The following is a 15,292-nucleotide window of genomic DNA, read 5'->3' on the forward strand; positions in this document are numbered from 1 at the left end:
AGAAGGATAATTTCCATAAAAATAAAAAAAATAAATTAAAAAAGAATTGATATTTTACAAATTCATAAGAAAATTAGGAGAATCTGACAACTTGAATGCTGTGTTGAAAAACAAAATTTGGCACAAAATACATGTACAAAAATTCTTCTCGGGGTTTGCCATCAAGCAATAATCTTTAAACAAAAACCCTGACACCTGGTAAAATAACGAGCAAGAATCAAAACTCTCTCATCTAGCAAAGTTACATCATTGTTGATGACATGAAGAACATTCAACAAAAGCGATAATAAATTTCCTGACAAACATGTCAAAACTTTTTGATGTTGAATGCGACAACTTCCTAAGCTAAACTCTCATTCATCCTCTAACCTTGCTTGCTTGTAACAACAACATCATGCCAAGAAGCTCGCTCAGCTATCTCCTTCGTCTTCCTTGTGGTCACATTGTGCACAAACTCTGCACAATAAGTTCTGCATCGCAAATGATAACAATAGAGAAAAATAATGAGGATAATCAACACAAAATTGCTGAAAATGAAGAAATGGAAGAGTCCTGGCTTTGTTGATTCACCTGTTGTGCATCATCAACAGTTCAAGCTCTTTGAAGAGTTCACCAAACATTTCTTAATATGCTCTGGTGGTATTTTCTTAATACCCCAACGCCCCGTTTGTTTTCAGAAGTAGAATGAAAGAGATTGATAGTGAGGGGATTAATAATGAGGGGATTGTTAGTGGGGGATTAAGTAAAATTGTGTTTGTTTTGATGATAGTTATTAGTGTAGAGATTGTTAAATTATTTTTATATAAAATAAAAAAAAATAAAAAAAATAAAAAAATATTAAACATTAATGTTTTAAAAAAAAATGCCCAACATATAAAAAAATTTAAAAAAATAAAAATAAAAAATAAAATTTTCAGAAAAAAATAAAACAAATAAAATAATAATTTTTACTTAACAAAAAATACAAAAAATTAAATATTAATGTTCAAAAAAAAAAAAAAATGCCTAACGTGTAAAAAATAAATAAATAAAAAAATTTCTAATCCGCCGGACTATTTTTCTAATACCAAGTCTTGGAAGCCCATCCGAATCTCCTTGGGGAAGCCCATCCTAATCCAGAGCTCACTATCAATCCCCCCTCCATCTCTCAAAACACAAATACAATATTAGTGAGTCCCATCTCACTCTAATCTCAATCCCTCTCTAACTCTCCAAACAAACGGGGCCTAATAGTCCATCCTTTGTTTGGTTGTTCAATTTTATTCCAGACTATTAGTCTCAAATATGTAAGACTATTATACCTCATGAAAGGTGAGACACAAATAGGGAGATAAGGGAAAATATGAGATACATGAATGAAATGACCATTTTAATTCTCTAAATATTTAATAAAATTCAATATCTAATAAAATTTAAATATCTCAGTTTAAAAATAAAATAATTTTATTTAATTTTTATTGATGTTTTATATATTTAATTTTTTAAAATAATTTTTTATAAATATTTTATTGATGTTTTATTTTAAAATTTTGTTTATATTTTATTTAATTTCATTATTTAATTTTTAATAAATATTTTATTTAATTTCATTATTTAATTATTATTATTTTTAAAAATAAATTTATTTAAAATTTTAATTAAAAAATAACATATATTTTTATAGATATTTTATTTATTTAATTTATAAAAAATAAATTTATTTAATTGTATAAAAAAAAAATAAAATAAATTTTTATTTAATCTAACTAAAAATAATTAAAATATTAAAGATATATTTAATATTACTATTATTTGATAAATAATTAAAAATGATAAAATAATTTTAAACATTTATCTTTTTCCATAATATTCCAAAAGAAATAGGATTTATATCCTATCCAATCAAATAGTCCTTCATGGCATATAATCCTACAACTAAACAAACATATGATACAAATTCAATCTAACCAAATAAAAATATGAGATGCAAATTCAGTCTAACCAAATAGTTCGGAGAAGACTAACAATCTGATAAATTCTAATCCTCCTATCCTGTCTATCCAAACAAACTCTACACCAACTTGGCTTACATTAAAAATCATTGAAAAACAAATGATTAATTCGGGGTGGTCTCAAGTCAACAAATATAATTCATCACACTTGGAACCGAACATTGAAACTATGGTGCCGTTATGTGCATCTGTCGCAAGTATCGGGTTGGGGGAGGGGTTTGCTGGAGAGAGATCACATAAAGAGTGAGATTGCATTTGGCTTTGAAATGAATGGCTTTGGCATTAATAATTTGAGTATAGAATACAATTCAATGCTATAATTTCGATATTGATTTCAAAAATGGATTTTGGAATTCAAGTCACTATACAAACATCTGTCAATATGATCCAGTTTAGGACTAGTTTGGCAACTTTAAAAAAAATTAGAAAGTCAAAAAGTTACTTAAAAATATTAAAAAGTTATCATTATTCATCAAAAAAATATAAAAAAATTAATATAAATATTATTAAAATACAAATAACTTCACACTTTTTTAAGGACTGACGTTAAAGCAAAGGCTGAAAACAAGGAAAAAAAAAAAATTGCATGTGTATATTCACTAAGTTGAATGGTAAAATTAGGCCTGTAGAAACCCATATGAGTCTCATTTTGATAATCCGAATCATTCAATATGTAAAACTCGTCTAGTACTATATGCCTATAAAAAATCAATATCGTTAATTATATTATCAAATCAATTTTGTATAAAAAATATATAAAAAATGAATAGTGTTACAATTAACAGTTGAAAAAAAACTTAACATGATCAGATAACTATCGATATCCAATCAAAGTGATTTTTTACAAACATATCGTACTCGACAGACCCTCATGGATTGAACAACACCGTCCAATCAAAGCCTAAAAAGGAGGCAATTTTTTCTCATTTCCTACCCAATCGACTGGGTTGCCCAGCTTGTACGAATTAATTAATTATCTTCTCCTACAAACTTATTTATACAATATTTTAATATATATATTTTTTATAAAAAGTTAAAAAATTAACCAAAAATCTATATATATATTTTTAACTTTTTAATTCAAAAAAATAAAAAATATAGACATACCAAACAACCTCTTAGTCTGCAATAATTGATAATAAACACTAGCCAATGATTAGGGCTGAACAAGGAATCCGTGAAATTCGTAATCCGCTCCAGTCCAGTCCAATTGATTTTTTGAATCCGTGGTTCGGTTCCGGATTGAAAAATTAAAAATTCGTAATTCACGGATCCGGACCGTATACAAATAGTCTATATTTTTATTATACACCTTTCTGCATAGTATCTTCTCTTATTTCATATAAAACTTAAATCCAAACCTAAATATCTTCTTTTATTACTTTTGTTTGCTAGTTTTTAGTATTAATTTATAATGGTCTAAAATGCTTATAGTGAAACTAATTTCTTTATGATTGTTTAAATTTTAGAACAATTTGTCGCTATTATAAAACTATTATAAAAAAACATATTGCTATCGTAAAACTAATATGGTGCTATATTTAAATTTTTATAAAAATAAAGTGTTATATATATATTTTTGTTATTTAGTTATATAAATCCGAAATTCTAAACCGATCCAATCCGTATTTAAATGGATTGGTTCAGATTGATTCTACGATTTAAACAGATTAAATTGATTTTAATTTTTCAAGATCCGTAAATAACAAATTAATTTTAATTTTACTCCAATCCAATCCACGCTCCCCCTACCAATGATGCACAGCAAGAAGCCCCATTTTTTTTTCAGAGTTCAACCTTTTTGCTAGTTGGAGCCATGCTATCAAAATTGCAAACAATCCTAATCGTTATAGCGTAATCACAAGTAGGATCAGAAGTCAAATCACTGGAATTTTAGGCTCCCTTTGGTAGGCAATTCAAATTATAATTTCACCCATTGATTTGAATATTATATTTCTACATCTATTTCTTAAAACTCAATTCAAAACATAATCATTCTTTTTAAAACTCATAACCAAACACATAATTCAAAATTCAATTCAAATCAATATTTTAATTTTTTAAATATTTTAATATTTAAATATGTTACAATTTTTTAAATATTTTTAAATATTTTAATTTCAAAATATCACGATTTTTAATTTTTTAAATTTTAAAATATTTTATAAAAATAAATTCAAACTTTATTTCATAAAAATATTTTTAAATATTTTAATTTTTTTATTATGTATTTAGTTATAATTTGAGTATAAAATTATAAAAGTAGTTTGAAATTTCGAATTATATGTTTAATTATAAATTTTAAACATAATTTCTTTATTAAATTTTGTTTTATGTGTTTGATTTGAGCGTAAAGTTATTTTTAAATTTAAAATATTAACATTCTAAATTATTTAAATTTTTATGATTTAAAATTTTTAAATATTTATTTAAATTTTTTACTTATTAAAATTTTTAAATTATTTAAATATTTATGATTTAAATTTTTTAAATATTTATTGAAAAAAAAATTATTTCCTTTGTTGTATTTTCAACTAAAAAATTGATTATTATTATTTTCCGTTAATAATAATTTTTTTAATTAAATTTTAAAAAGAATTTAATTATGAGTGTTAATCAAAATTTTCAATAGTACGAAAGTAATGTGTTTTATTATGAGTTATAACAATTTGAATTAAGTTTTAAAAACTTTTTAAAACTCATAACCAAACAAATTTTATTACTTTACATATCAAATCAAATTTTCAAAACTCAATTACACACTTAATTCAAAATTCAATTCAATAGTCTATTCAAAAATCATAACCAAATAAATTACACTCAAATAATAATTTCACAACTCACAAACTCAAAATACAACTCATACTCTCAAATCATATTTATAAAACTCTACCAAACACAACCTTAATGTTTCATCTTGATTTGTATTTTGACATTATGTTTCATAGTAAGTATCGGTCCCATCCAATCCTTTTTAAGTTTAGGATCTTTTATCCAAAATATAACATTAATATACTAGCAAAAAAAAAATGAATGAAAAATTCTGAACTAAAAAAAAATTAAAAAACTTCAGAAATGTGAGCAGAGATAAAGTAACAGCAAGCTTATAAGAAAAAGAAGCTAACTGTGTCGCAACTGTTCTAATTCAATTTCTGCCCTTAAAAACGAGAAGCCCAGCAACAGTGCAAGTCTGGACATCAGATACCACGGGCAAAACAAACAACTTGAAAAAAATTATAAAAAAAAAAAAAAAAATTGAATGTAACATGAATAATAATTTCATTCACATGTGCAATCTCAGCCGAAAGATGGTGATAAATTTATGTGATAATCACTGTTAAATCAGAGACATAAATTTTTTTTCATCATAGATTGCATGATGTGAAGAAAATAGTGTTAAAAAAATATAATTAAATGGGACAAATTAAACAATGAAATTCTTTCCAAAATTTTGAATCTATAAAAAAAAAGAAATTCTTTCCAAAATAAAAAAATAAATAATTGGAGATATGGTATTGAGATCAGATGGTAGTGCATGTTAATATTCATCATTCAACTGCAGAAAAGATGGATAGGAATCATCACACCTCATTGAATATCTCCATTATACAAATCCAAAGTTCAAAACATAAAATAAATAAAATGAAAAAAAATTCAAGTTCAATTATCCAAAATGGAATCAGATTACATTAATGTCATTCACCATCTTGCATCAAAGAGATGCATGTTAGACTGGGGCGACAAAAAAAATCATCATATTCCAATAAACTCAAAAAAAATACCAAAATTTATCCCCTTCTTGGATCAACACAAATCCTAGTCGAATTTATGATACCCAAGGGTATAGATATTACAATAATTTCAACAAAAACACCAAAAGGTGAAACGAATTAGCAAAACCAAAGCAAATATAAACCTGAAAAACAAATGGGTAAATCGGAAAAGCTATCTGAAAGTTATATAGAGAAAGATCGACCATTTTGCACAAACACAAACACAAACACAAACTGCATATATATAGAGAGGAAAACCAAAATTGAATGGATAGGTAATATATATATACCCTAACAGAGACCTCGCGGTTGCTTTTGGGGCCTCTCGAAGCTCTTAACCCTCTTCTTCACAACCTTCTTTGTTAGAAGAGGCACCCCCTCTTTTAGGGTTTCTCAGAGGCGCCCCAGTTTTCTTTCAAAGTGGTTGGTCGAGCTTTATACCATTCACGGACTCAACTAGGGTTTTTTTTAGGCGGAGGAATAGGCTAAAATAACACACTAGGATTCGTTTAATTGAGTTGGTTTTTTTTTTTGACTGTTTAGTTTTTTTTTAATTATTTTAGTCTGAGGTTAAAAAATTTTGTTTGAAAAGGGTTTTTAATTTTTTTATGAGAGAAATAATGTAATGATTATAGATTTGGTGTGATATTTTATCTTATTGAACTAAAAAATTTATTTTATTTTTTGTGACTAAAATAACAAAAAAAAAAATCCCAAACTAGGCTTCCCAAATGAAGCCGTAGGCCATGTTTCGCCCGGGGGGGTTGGTTTGGGAGGGTGGATTGGATTATTAATTCGTGAGACCCATCAAACTATTGTTTGGATGCAACAAAATGTTATAAGATTAGTAATGTACGGGGCTTAGTAATCCTCCTCTGTAGGAGGATTAGCTTGTGTGAATTTTAAGTGAGGTTAGAAAAATAGTGAGTGAATTGAATCTATTTTATATATATAAAAAAAATTATTTAATTTTTTTTACTAAGTGTATTTATTTGTTTTAGTTTTTATAATATATAAATAATTTATTTATTTATTTTATATAAAAATAATTTAATAATCTCATCGCTAATCATCTCCCACATTATCATCAAAACAAACACACTTTTACTTAATTCCTTTGCTAACAATCTCTTGACTAATAATCTTCTCACTAATAATCTCATCCAACCTAATCCGCCAAACAAATGTGGCCTAAAAGATAAAATAGATTAAAATAGAAATTTTCTTAAAATACGAATTGCCTCATGTGATTTGAAAAATTACAAATACCTCATTGTTAGAATTTTTTATTTAACAAAATTAATTGAGAAAGTAAAATTTTTGACTGTTCACCTGTACAATAATAAAATTATCTGAATTATAAATTGAAATAAAATTTTAACATTATTAAAAAATATTAATTAACTTGATAATTTATTAATAAAATGATCTATTTGTTATGGAATTAGAAACCTTATGGGCATAATGTAATTTCTATAACCACAAGGGGTAATTTGTAATTTACCCATTAAAATAATTAATAAAATAAAATATCATATTCAATTTATTATCATTTTATTTATTTTTTCTCACAATTATCAAATCAATTAAAAAAAAAAAACAATCAATTTCTCAAAAAAATTTCTTAACATAGCCTCTGTTTGGGATATGGATTGGCTTTTTGGCTATTTTAGCTTGAGCTAAAATGTTTCGTTTAGGATTTTTTTTTTTGATTTTTGTGAGAGAAAAAATAAAATGATTATGATTTAAATGTGACATTTTATCTTATTTAGCTAAAATAGCCAATTTTATTTTATATGGCTAAATTAGTCCAAACGTGCATGCCAAACGGAGCTACAACTATTTTAGTCAGTTACATAGTAAATTACAAATATACCCCTTGAGGTTTGCTTAAAGTATAAATTGTCTCTTGTAGTTTGAAAAATTACAAATACCCCTTGTTAAATTTTTTTATTTAACAGAATTAAGTAAAAAAAAGAAATTCATAATTGCTTTCCTATATAATAATAAAATTATTTAAATTATTAATTGAAACATATTTATAAGATTATTAAAAACTGTTAATTGACTTGACAATTTATTAATAAAATAAGCGATTTGTTATGAAATTAGAAACCTCAGGGGATGGAATGTAATTTCCAAGATCACATGAGGCGATTTGTATTTTAATCAAATATTAGAGAGTGTATTTATAATTTACCCAAATATCTAAAATACCAGATAATCAACTTCACAAATAAGGCCTTAGATTTGTCTTGAGAGCACAAAAAAATAAACAAATTATTGATTTATTAATTTATTTGAGTCACATTACTTCTCTACTTTTTTTTATCTCTACTTTTTGTATGTCTTTTCATAATAAATACAAAAATGATACTTTTAATGTGAGAAAAATGGTCTATTAAAATATAAGTTATGTAAGAAAAATTTATATATAAATCTCTCATAAAAAAATTAAAAAATAAGTTACACACAAATCAATCAAGAAGTGAAATTAATTAAATATTATTTTGTTATGCTATCAAGATTATATTTTTAGATATAGAAGAAATAAAAAAGGCTAACATTTATAAAATAAAATAAAAAAGCTAATTTAATAGTAATATAACATCATATCATTTGGTTCATTTTATTTATTTTCTTTTATATAACTTATTATTATTATTATAACTTTTCTTTATATAACTTAATCAAACAAAATAAAAAAGAAATCAATCAACTTGTTTGGTTTTGGTTTTCAAAAAACACGTTTTAGAAAATTTTACTTTTTTATTTTTTTTATTTTTATGTTTTCAATGAATTTTTTTTAATATTTTAAGTAAATTTTTTTTTAATTTTTAGACACCTAACATAAATACACTTAAAATTATAATATTTGATAAAAAAAATCTTTTAAAAATTCACTAAATACCAAAAAATACAAAAAAAAGAGAAGAAAATTCAATACATTTTTCATATTTATAAATTTTTAAAAATATTTGTTCACAAATATTTTATCATTTAGATACATCTAAGTAAGATACATCTAAAAAAATAAAAAAATTACTTACAATTTTAAAAATATTCATTAAAAAAAAATACTAAAATCAAAAAAATTATTTTCCAAAAAACTGAAATCAAACACATTGAATATTATTTCATTTCATTTCATTTCTTTTCCTTTCCTTTCCTTTCCTTCCTAAGTTATCAAATATAATTTTAGAATCAAACTTTTTGGGATTAGTTTTTCCGTATGAGGTGGTGATTGAGGTTCGCTACAATTTTTTTCGTATTTTATTATTTTTAGTAAATTTTTTATATTTAATAATTTTTTTTTAATTTTCTAAACATACATAATCTAAATATATTTAAAAAATAAAATTTATATAAAATATATCTATATTAAGTGAGTTCGGTGATTGAGGTTCGCTCATTTTATATAGGTAAAATATACATTTCAATATAAAAAAAATGACATCATTTTTTCATTCAGATAATAAATGAAGTTTTAATAAAAAAGAGAGGCAAGTTTTATATAAATTAAAACCTTCAAGGAGCTTATTGCAATTATGTTAAACTTATGAAACCTTAAGGAAGACCGGTCTAATTATGTTAGTATAATTATCAGATCGCCTTTTTTTTATTTATTTATTAAATGATATAAACAAAAAATCTAAAAATGAAGTGTAATTATCGAATCACTTAAATTTTTTTATGAATAATATATACGAAATTTTTAAAAAAATGAAACGTTCAAACCAACAAAATGAGACTAAGTGGTGAGCCCCCGCATACAACCAGCCCCTCTCTATCTAGATTGGAGAGAATAAAATCCCATATATCTATTTTTCATTCATACGAGGCTGATTTTGTTTACTATTTTTTATTAATTCAATCGATAATAGTTTCTGAGAGTTTTTAATTTCCCTTACGGATTGAGGGTTGTTTTTTTCTTGTTAATTCAAAATTTCGTCTCAGAGAACCGTATATCTAGTTATTTTCTCCATTATCACTGCATCAAGTGGCATGTGGAAACATTGGTTCTGCTTATAGATAGCACAAATTTCGGTTTCATTATACTATCAGTCATAAATTCTGGTTTCACCAAAACAAATCAATAATCAAAGTTTATTGCTTCTCAAGATCCCAATCAATATAAAATTTCTAAATCACAAATCCAAGCTTCAATCGATGTAACAATTGATTGCATTACAGACCAAGGCACACATAATGAAAGAAGAAAGCACGAGTCGAAGATAGAGTGAGCAATCATCGCAAACAATGAAAGGAGAACAAATGGGTGAAAGAGACCAAACAAAGCACTGAATCTAAAACCGAAACTTGTAATTTCTGCATTGTGCAATTTCCCTATCGAACATAAAACTTACTCCAGCAACGGATATAAAGCACACCAACAAAAAAGGAAAAACACTACATACTGCAAAATCAACAAAAAATAGTATGAAGAAGACTGTCTTCAACACTAACATTGACTAAAACCCTTGAGATTGTATGTATGTGAGGTCCCTCACCGGTTATTCTTCAGGAAAGAAACTTGAAAGAATAGAAACTTCAATAATCCAAGTCCTTAAAAAAGTATCACTAGCTTCATCAGTTCACTCTGCTCCTTCATGCTATGTTTCTGCATCAAGAAAACTAAAAAAAGAGGTTGTCATGCCCAGCTTAGTGCGAACAATTTGTATTATTATGGGCTTAAAAATGGACGGTGGAAAACAACAATAACAATAATGAACTAAGCCAAAGTCCAAGTCATCTTTCCGATTAGTTTGAGCAAGAACATAAAGCCAACAGATGAAATTTAATGCTGTAAAGCTTTTCTTTTTCAAAAAAAAAAAAAAAAAAAATCTATCACCTTCATGCAGATTGAGAAAGAACGCATATCATTTATTTCCATGGATAAGCACAATGACTAAATCAAAATGTTAACATACAAGGTTGGTAGAAAAAACTCAAACCTATAGCTGAAGAAACTGACAAGAAGTGGGATAGAGAAGTAGAGAACAGTTGCACATCAAGATAGTGCCAAGACAATGGTGGATTTCAGATTTTCTACGATACTACCAAAATTTAGAACTTAGCATCTGCCCAAACATTTCATTTCCACGCTGTCCACATGTCATTTCATAGTTGCATTTCCTAGTGGCAGAGTTTCTCAAGTGAGGGATATCCGTTGTGGAATAGATGCAACTTTATCATTTGAATTTTATTTTCTACCTCCCAACCAACCTTGTTTTAGTTTGCCTACTCTTTACAACTTGTTCTTTTCAATAACGAGGGTAAAAAAATTCAGGAGCAAAAATGAAATTAAAAAAGTTACCAAAAATGAAATCATATAATTTTCAAACTTTAGTACATCTACTCTACTTCATAGTTAGGGTGAGATGGGCTCATGATGAAGACTGGTAAATTTTAGGAGCAATAATCTTTCTCACTTACCCAATAACCATTAATTAATGTAATTAAACCAGATACAAGAAAATCACATACAAAATTTAAGACAGGAAATTTTTTAAATGTCTAATCCACAAACTTAGAATGGACAATTTTTATCCCCAGTTATTCAATAGTCACTAATTTAACTTTAAAAGTTATCATAAGCAATGGTTGTCTTTGACCTTCAGACAACAAAAATTCACATGCAACTTTCACATATAGTTAACACCACTTGAGGCTTTGCCAAACAACAACCATTTTCTCCCCAATTTACTCTAACGAAGACACGAAAAGAATAGATAGATGAAACAGCTGCTCATCTTCATCCTTGAGACACAAAATGCTTCAAGAAAAATTGCCAGACACACAAATCCTAAACAATGACATTACAGAGCAATGGAGGGGGAAGCAAAGGGGTTTCTTAATCCATAGAATGACAAGACTTCACTAGCACCAGACCTCACTTTTCCTTTTTCCTTTCTTGAGCGCATGGGTTGACCATTTCAGAATTTTTATTCCAACTACAACTTTCCAAAAAACTACAGCATGCATCAGTGCGTCATAATTTTATGCTCCAACATTTGAGTAAATAGCAAACTAGACTCATCCCTAATATGGCCCGAGGCATGGTCATGACCAAAATGTATTAGCCAAGACATTGAGATCATAGGGCATCATGAGGTACTTCCAAAAGATCTCCGGACAAGTAACTACAGAGAAGTCTCAGACCTGCATCCATTACCAAGGAACAGTCCCACAACAACCAGTTGCCTAATAAATCCATACTTTACGAGCTTAAAATTTCACCTCATCCCATTCTAGCAACATTTATTTATCTTTTTTTGTAGTCCTAACCAACTCCACTAATACAAAACAGAATGATTTCCAGTACCTTATCTCTCTTCCACTAAACTAGACACTTACACCTGATTTAGGGGTTGTTTGGGGTGTCCTAAATAAGTGCATTTTTTGTCTTTTTAGACTAAAAAAATGAGGAAAAAAATATGGATGTTTGGGTTAACTTTTTGACTTTTTATGGAAAAATGTGTATTAAAAAATTGTATAAATTAGTGTGTAGGGGAAATTCAGAATTGAGAGTTGTACAACCGTAATTTTTGACTTTTGGTGAATAGTGATAACTTTTTAACTTTGAGTAACTTTTTGACTTTTTGACTTTTTTTCAACTTGCCAAACTTGGCCTTTATTGATTTATACTTAAGTTCCTACTTTGTGTGTTCGTGCAACGATAAGCAAAGAACAAATCTTTGAACAACCAGTCTATAACAACTTAATAACTTCCTCAGCCTTAACCTAAAAACAATAACACATACATACCAAAATATAAATGGTTTCCCACCTGAAATTATCTACCGGAGCCTGTAAACAATTCAAAAATTCCACAGCAACTCATCCAGGAAGTTGTTCGTGCCAGTCGTGGAGCTGAAGCTACCAAAGGCTGCAAATAATTCCAGTAAAAATATGAAAAATAAAAAATAGCAAAGGTAACATTTGTTCGGTGCTTACTCAAGAAAACAAATAATAAACCAAGTTGGGCAACAAGAAGAAATAGGTGTGATACCTGGCCATCAGAGCATTCCGAAATCACAGAATCTTTTACATGTCCTGCACCATTACTATGATCAACAGCAAGAATGCTTGATGTAGCCAATGGTTTAGCTTGTTCATCTTCTTGTGTTGCAAATCCAGTGCCGGAAGAAACTGAAGAATTCTCATCTGCTTTAGAAGCCACTTTATCCTCCTTTGGTTGTGATCCCATATCCATCACAACTGATGAAACCCCTGAACTCTCATTTTTTCCACTTTCCTTCAAACCCAATTCAAACATGGTAGAATGCATAGAATTCTCAATGGCCAAACTGTCATTTACAGGAACCACCGTTTTAGATACATTCTCTGAGTCTACAAGAGAGGTAGTCCCCTCAATAACTAGATCACCAACTGTAACTGGAGTTATTTCAGCAAAATCAGATGGCTCAACTAAATTAATAGGAGGGGCATTTGCTGCAACAGGATCATATGCCTCTTCTTTTGGCTCTCCCACAACCAAATTACAAGCATCCATTGCCGGAACACCATCAGTAGCTCGAGTTACTTCAGGCAAATCAGCTGGCTTTACTGAATCAGCAAAAGCAGCAGATTCGGCAGCCAAATTAGGATCATCTGCTTTTGATTCCCCTGACTCTATCACCACCACGTTCTTCTCAATAACATGAGACTCGTCATCTGAACTGCTGCTGCCACTGCTAGAGCTCCCACCATCCAAAGACACTCGTCCACTATTTGATTCTTTCACAGATTCAACATACTCGAGACTAACATTCTTGCCCAAATCCAAAGACATCTGTCCACCATTTGATTCTTTCACAGACTCAACATACTCAATACTAACATTCTTCCTGTCAGAATCATCCACATGCTTCATCTCCTGATCAATTTGAATATCACTGTTCGCATCCATTGCCACATTCGGTGTACTCTTTCCATTACCACTAATTCCCACCACAGGTTCACTCTCAGTGACGATTGATCGAGCAGTTAAAGTGTCTTCTCTATTCTCCATCTCTTCCTCATCTCCCTCAGTAAATGGATGGCTGTGGTTATGGTGGTCCTGTGAAGCAAGAGAGCCTGCCTCTCCTCCATCGCTCTCTTTCTCATCATGGACTTTCGGATCATCATCTCCTACCATAGTTTGATTCATTCAGAATAATTCAAGACAACATTGAGTAAAAGACACATCAATAAATACAGATCAAGTAATCTTAGCTAGAACTCAAAATTATGAACTAGAAAAAGATGTGTATGATTAAGAGAAACATGGGTGTGTCTTCATTGATTGATGGGGGTTGTGGCAAAAAGTGATGAGCATAGTAGTGGTACCCATCATGCTATTTTCACACACAAAAACAAAGATAAAGACACATTATCCCATACCCATCATGCTAATTTCACACAAACACAAATAAAATAAGTAGGTAGATACACATATATCTATACATTAACAAATACCCATCAACCAATCTGAGCCAGAACTCAAAATTATGATTTGAAAAAGTTAATAGTATAAGCAGAAAAGGGAGTTTTTGGATTAGTAAACTTAAGATAAATCCAAGGAAAAACAAGACACATTAACCCATACCCACCATGCCATTTTCACACAAATAAACAATTACATAAACCCCATGAACTAGAAAAAGTAGACAATAATAAATGGTTGAGAAACAGATGGAAAAGTAGAAAAGGTATGAATAAAGTGCTTCAACTAGTAAATCAAGACAAACAAGAGACATTACTAACAACCCACCAAACCAAATTACACAGACAGATCAAATATTAAAAGATTAGACAGATAAGGGTGTGAGTGATTGACAGATGGGTATCAACGGATTTGTTGAGAAAAGTAAAGAACAGAGAGAGAGAGAGAGAGAGAGAGAGAGAGTACCAAAAGAGTGAATTGCTGAGTTGTTTTTGTTGTTGTTGGCCTCCTCCTTTTGCTGCTTCTTCTTGGCACTTTTTCTCTTCTTTGCACCTGATGGCATGATCGATGGGTTCTTATGGTGGGGTGGGGAAGCTAATAGAAATGGGGTAAGCAGATCGTGAACTGTCTCTGTGCAAATTTGGGAACCTTGACACACTCTCTCTCTACCTTCCCTACTTGCGGTATCTACTTTTTTTGGATTAGAAAATTTCAAATGCAAAGAGTGGGACTGGGTAGATATTTGGTGATCGATTATTGGGATTTTAGTGAACCCAATTCTAGGCTGCTTAAGCGTCAGTTTTTGTGGGGACTCTCTCTCTCTCTCTCTCTCTCTCTAGGAATCTGATCGGTGCGTCATCATGTTCTCTCTAGGAGCAAGATCCTTTAGAGTGATTTTTTTCTAAAGTTTTATAGAGTGTTACATTGTGTGGTTGAGATTTATTGACAAGTCACATCAATTTTTCTGATGTGACTTGCCAGTAAATCTCAACCACACAATGTAATACTCTAGAAAACTTTAAAAAAATTTCACTCTAGAGGATCCTTGGTGTCTCTCTAGTGTCTCTCTTGGATGTACGAATGGTCAAGTTTTCTTCTAA

The 15,292-nt window shown here is 28.8% G+C and overlaps 1 protein-coding gene, 1 long non-coding RNA gene and 3 other non-coding genes across 8 annotated transcripts; all 5 read right to left on the reverse strand.

Moving 5' to 3' along the window:
* Window positions 1-44: 44 nt before the first annotated feature.
* On the reverse strand, window positions 45-2,912 carry LOC145798534 (uncharacterized). Its single transcript, XR_014339512.1, has 2 exons — window positions 571-2,912; window positions 45-470 (listed from the first exon to the last, which is right to left on the reverse strand). It is a non-coding gene; the product is annotated as an uncharacterized LOC145798534 (long non-coding RNA).
* Window positions 2,913-5,281: 2,369 nt separating this feature from the next.
* LOC114265061 (small nucleolar RNA Z196/R39/R59 family) lies at window positions 5,282-5,368 on the reverse strand. Its single transcript, XR_003630160.1, has one exon. It is a non-coding gene; the product is annotated as a small nucleolar RNA Z196/R39/R59 family (small nucleolar RNA).
* A 138-nt stretch (window positions 5,369-5,506) lies between these two features.
* Window positions 5,507-5,583, reverse strand: LOC114265060 (small nucleolar RNA Z195/SNORD33/SNORD32 family). Its single transcript, XR_003630159.1, has one exon. It is a non-coding gene; the product is annotated as a small nucleolar RNA Z195/SNORD33/SNORD32 family (small nucleolar RNA).
* An 84-nt stretch (window positions 5,584-5,667) lies between these two features.
* On the reverse strand, window positions 5,668-5,752 carry LOC114265062 (small nucleolar RNA U31b). The gene has a single exon (XR_003630161.2). It is a non-coding gene; the product is annotated as a small nucleolar RNA U31b (small nucleolar RNA).
* Window positions 5,753-10,066: 4,314 nt separating this feature from the next.
* Window positions 10,067-15,079, reverse strand: LOC114265025 (uncharacterized). Of its 4 annotated transcripts, none has more exons than XR_003630154.2 (5): window positions 14,658-15,065; window positions 12,777-13,897; window positions 12,555-12,653; window positions 10,276-10,385; window positions 10,067-10,181 (listed from the first exon to the last, which is right to left on the reverse strand). XR_003630154.2 is itself a non-coding variant. In XM_028205758.2 (4 exons), the coding sequence occupies exons 1-3, from the start codon at window positions 14,752-14,754 to the stop codon at window positions 12,561-12,563; spliced, it is 1,311 nt and encodes a 436-aa protein (XP_028061559.2). In that variant the 5' UTR covers window positions 14,755-15,079; the 3' UTR covers window positions 10,067-10,399; window positions 12,555-12,560. The 4 variants fall into 4 exon arrangements, 2 of the variants coding, with proteins under 2 accessions (XP_028061559.2, XP_028061560.2); XR_003630153.2 differs by having other exon boundaries at window positions 10,276-10,399; XM_028205758.2 differs by having other exon boundaries at window positions 10,067-10,399; window positions 14,658-15,079.
* Window positions 15,080-15,292: the final 213 nt, after the last annotated feature.

This window comes from Camellia sinensis, chromosome 9 (genome assembly GCF_055761805.1).
Source record: "Camellia sinensis isolate YWXY chromosome 9, ASM5576180v1, whole genome shotgun sequence".
Taxonomy (NCBI): Eukaryota; Viridiplantae; Streptophyta; class Magnoliopsida; order Ericales; family Theaceae; genus Camellia; species Camellia sinensis.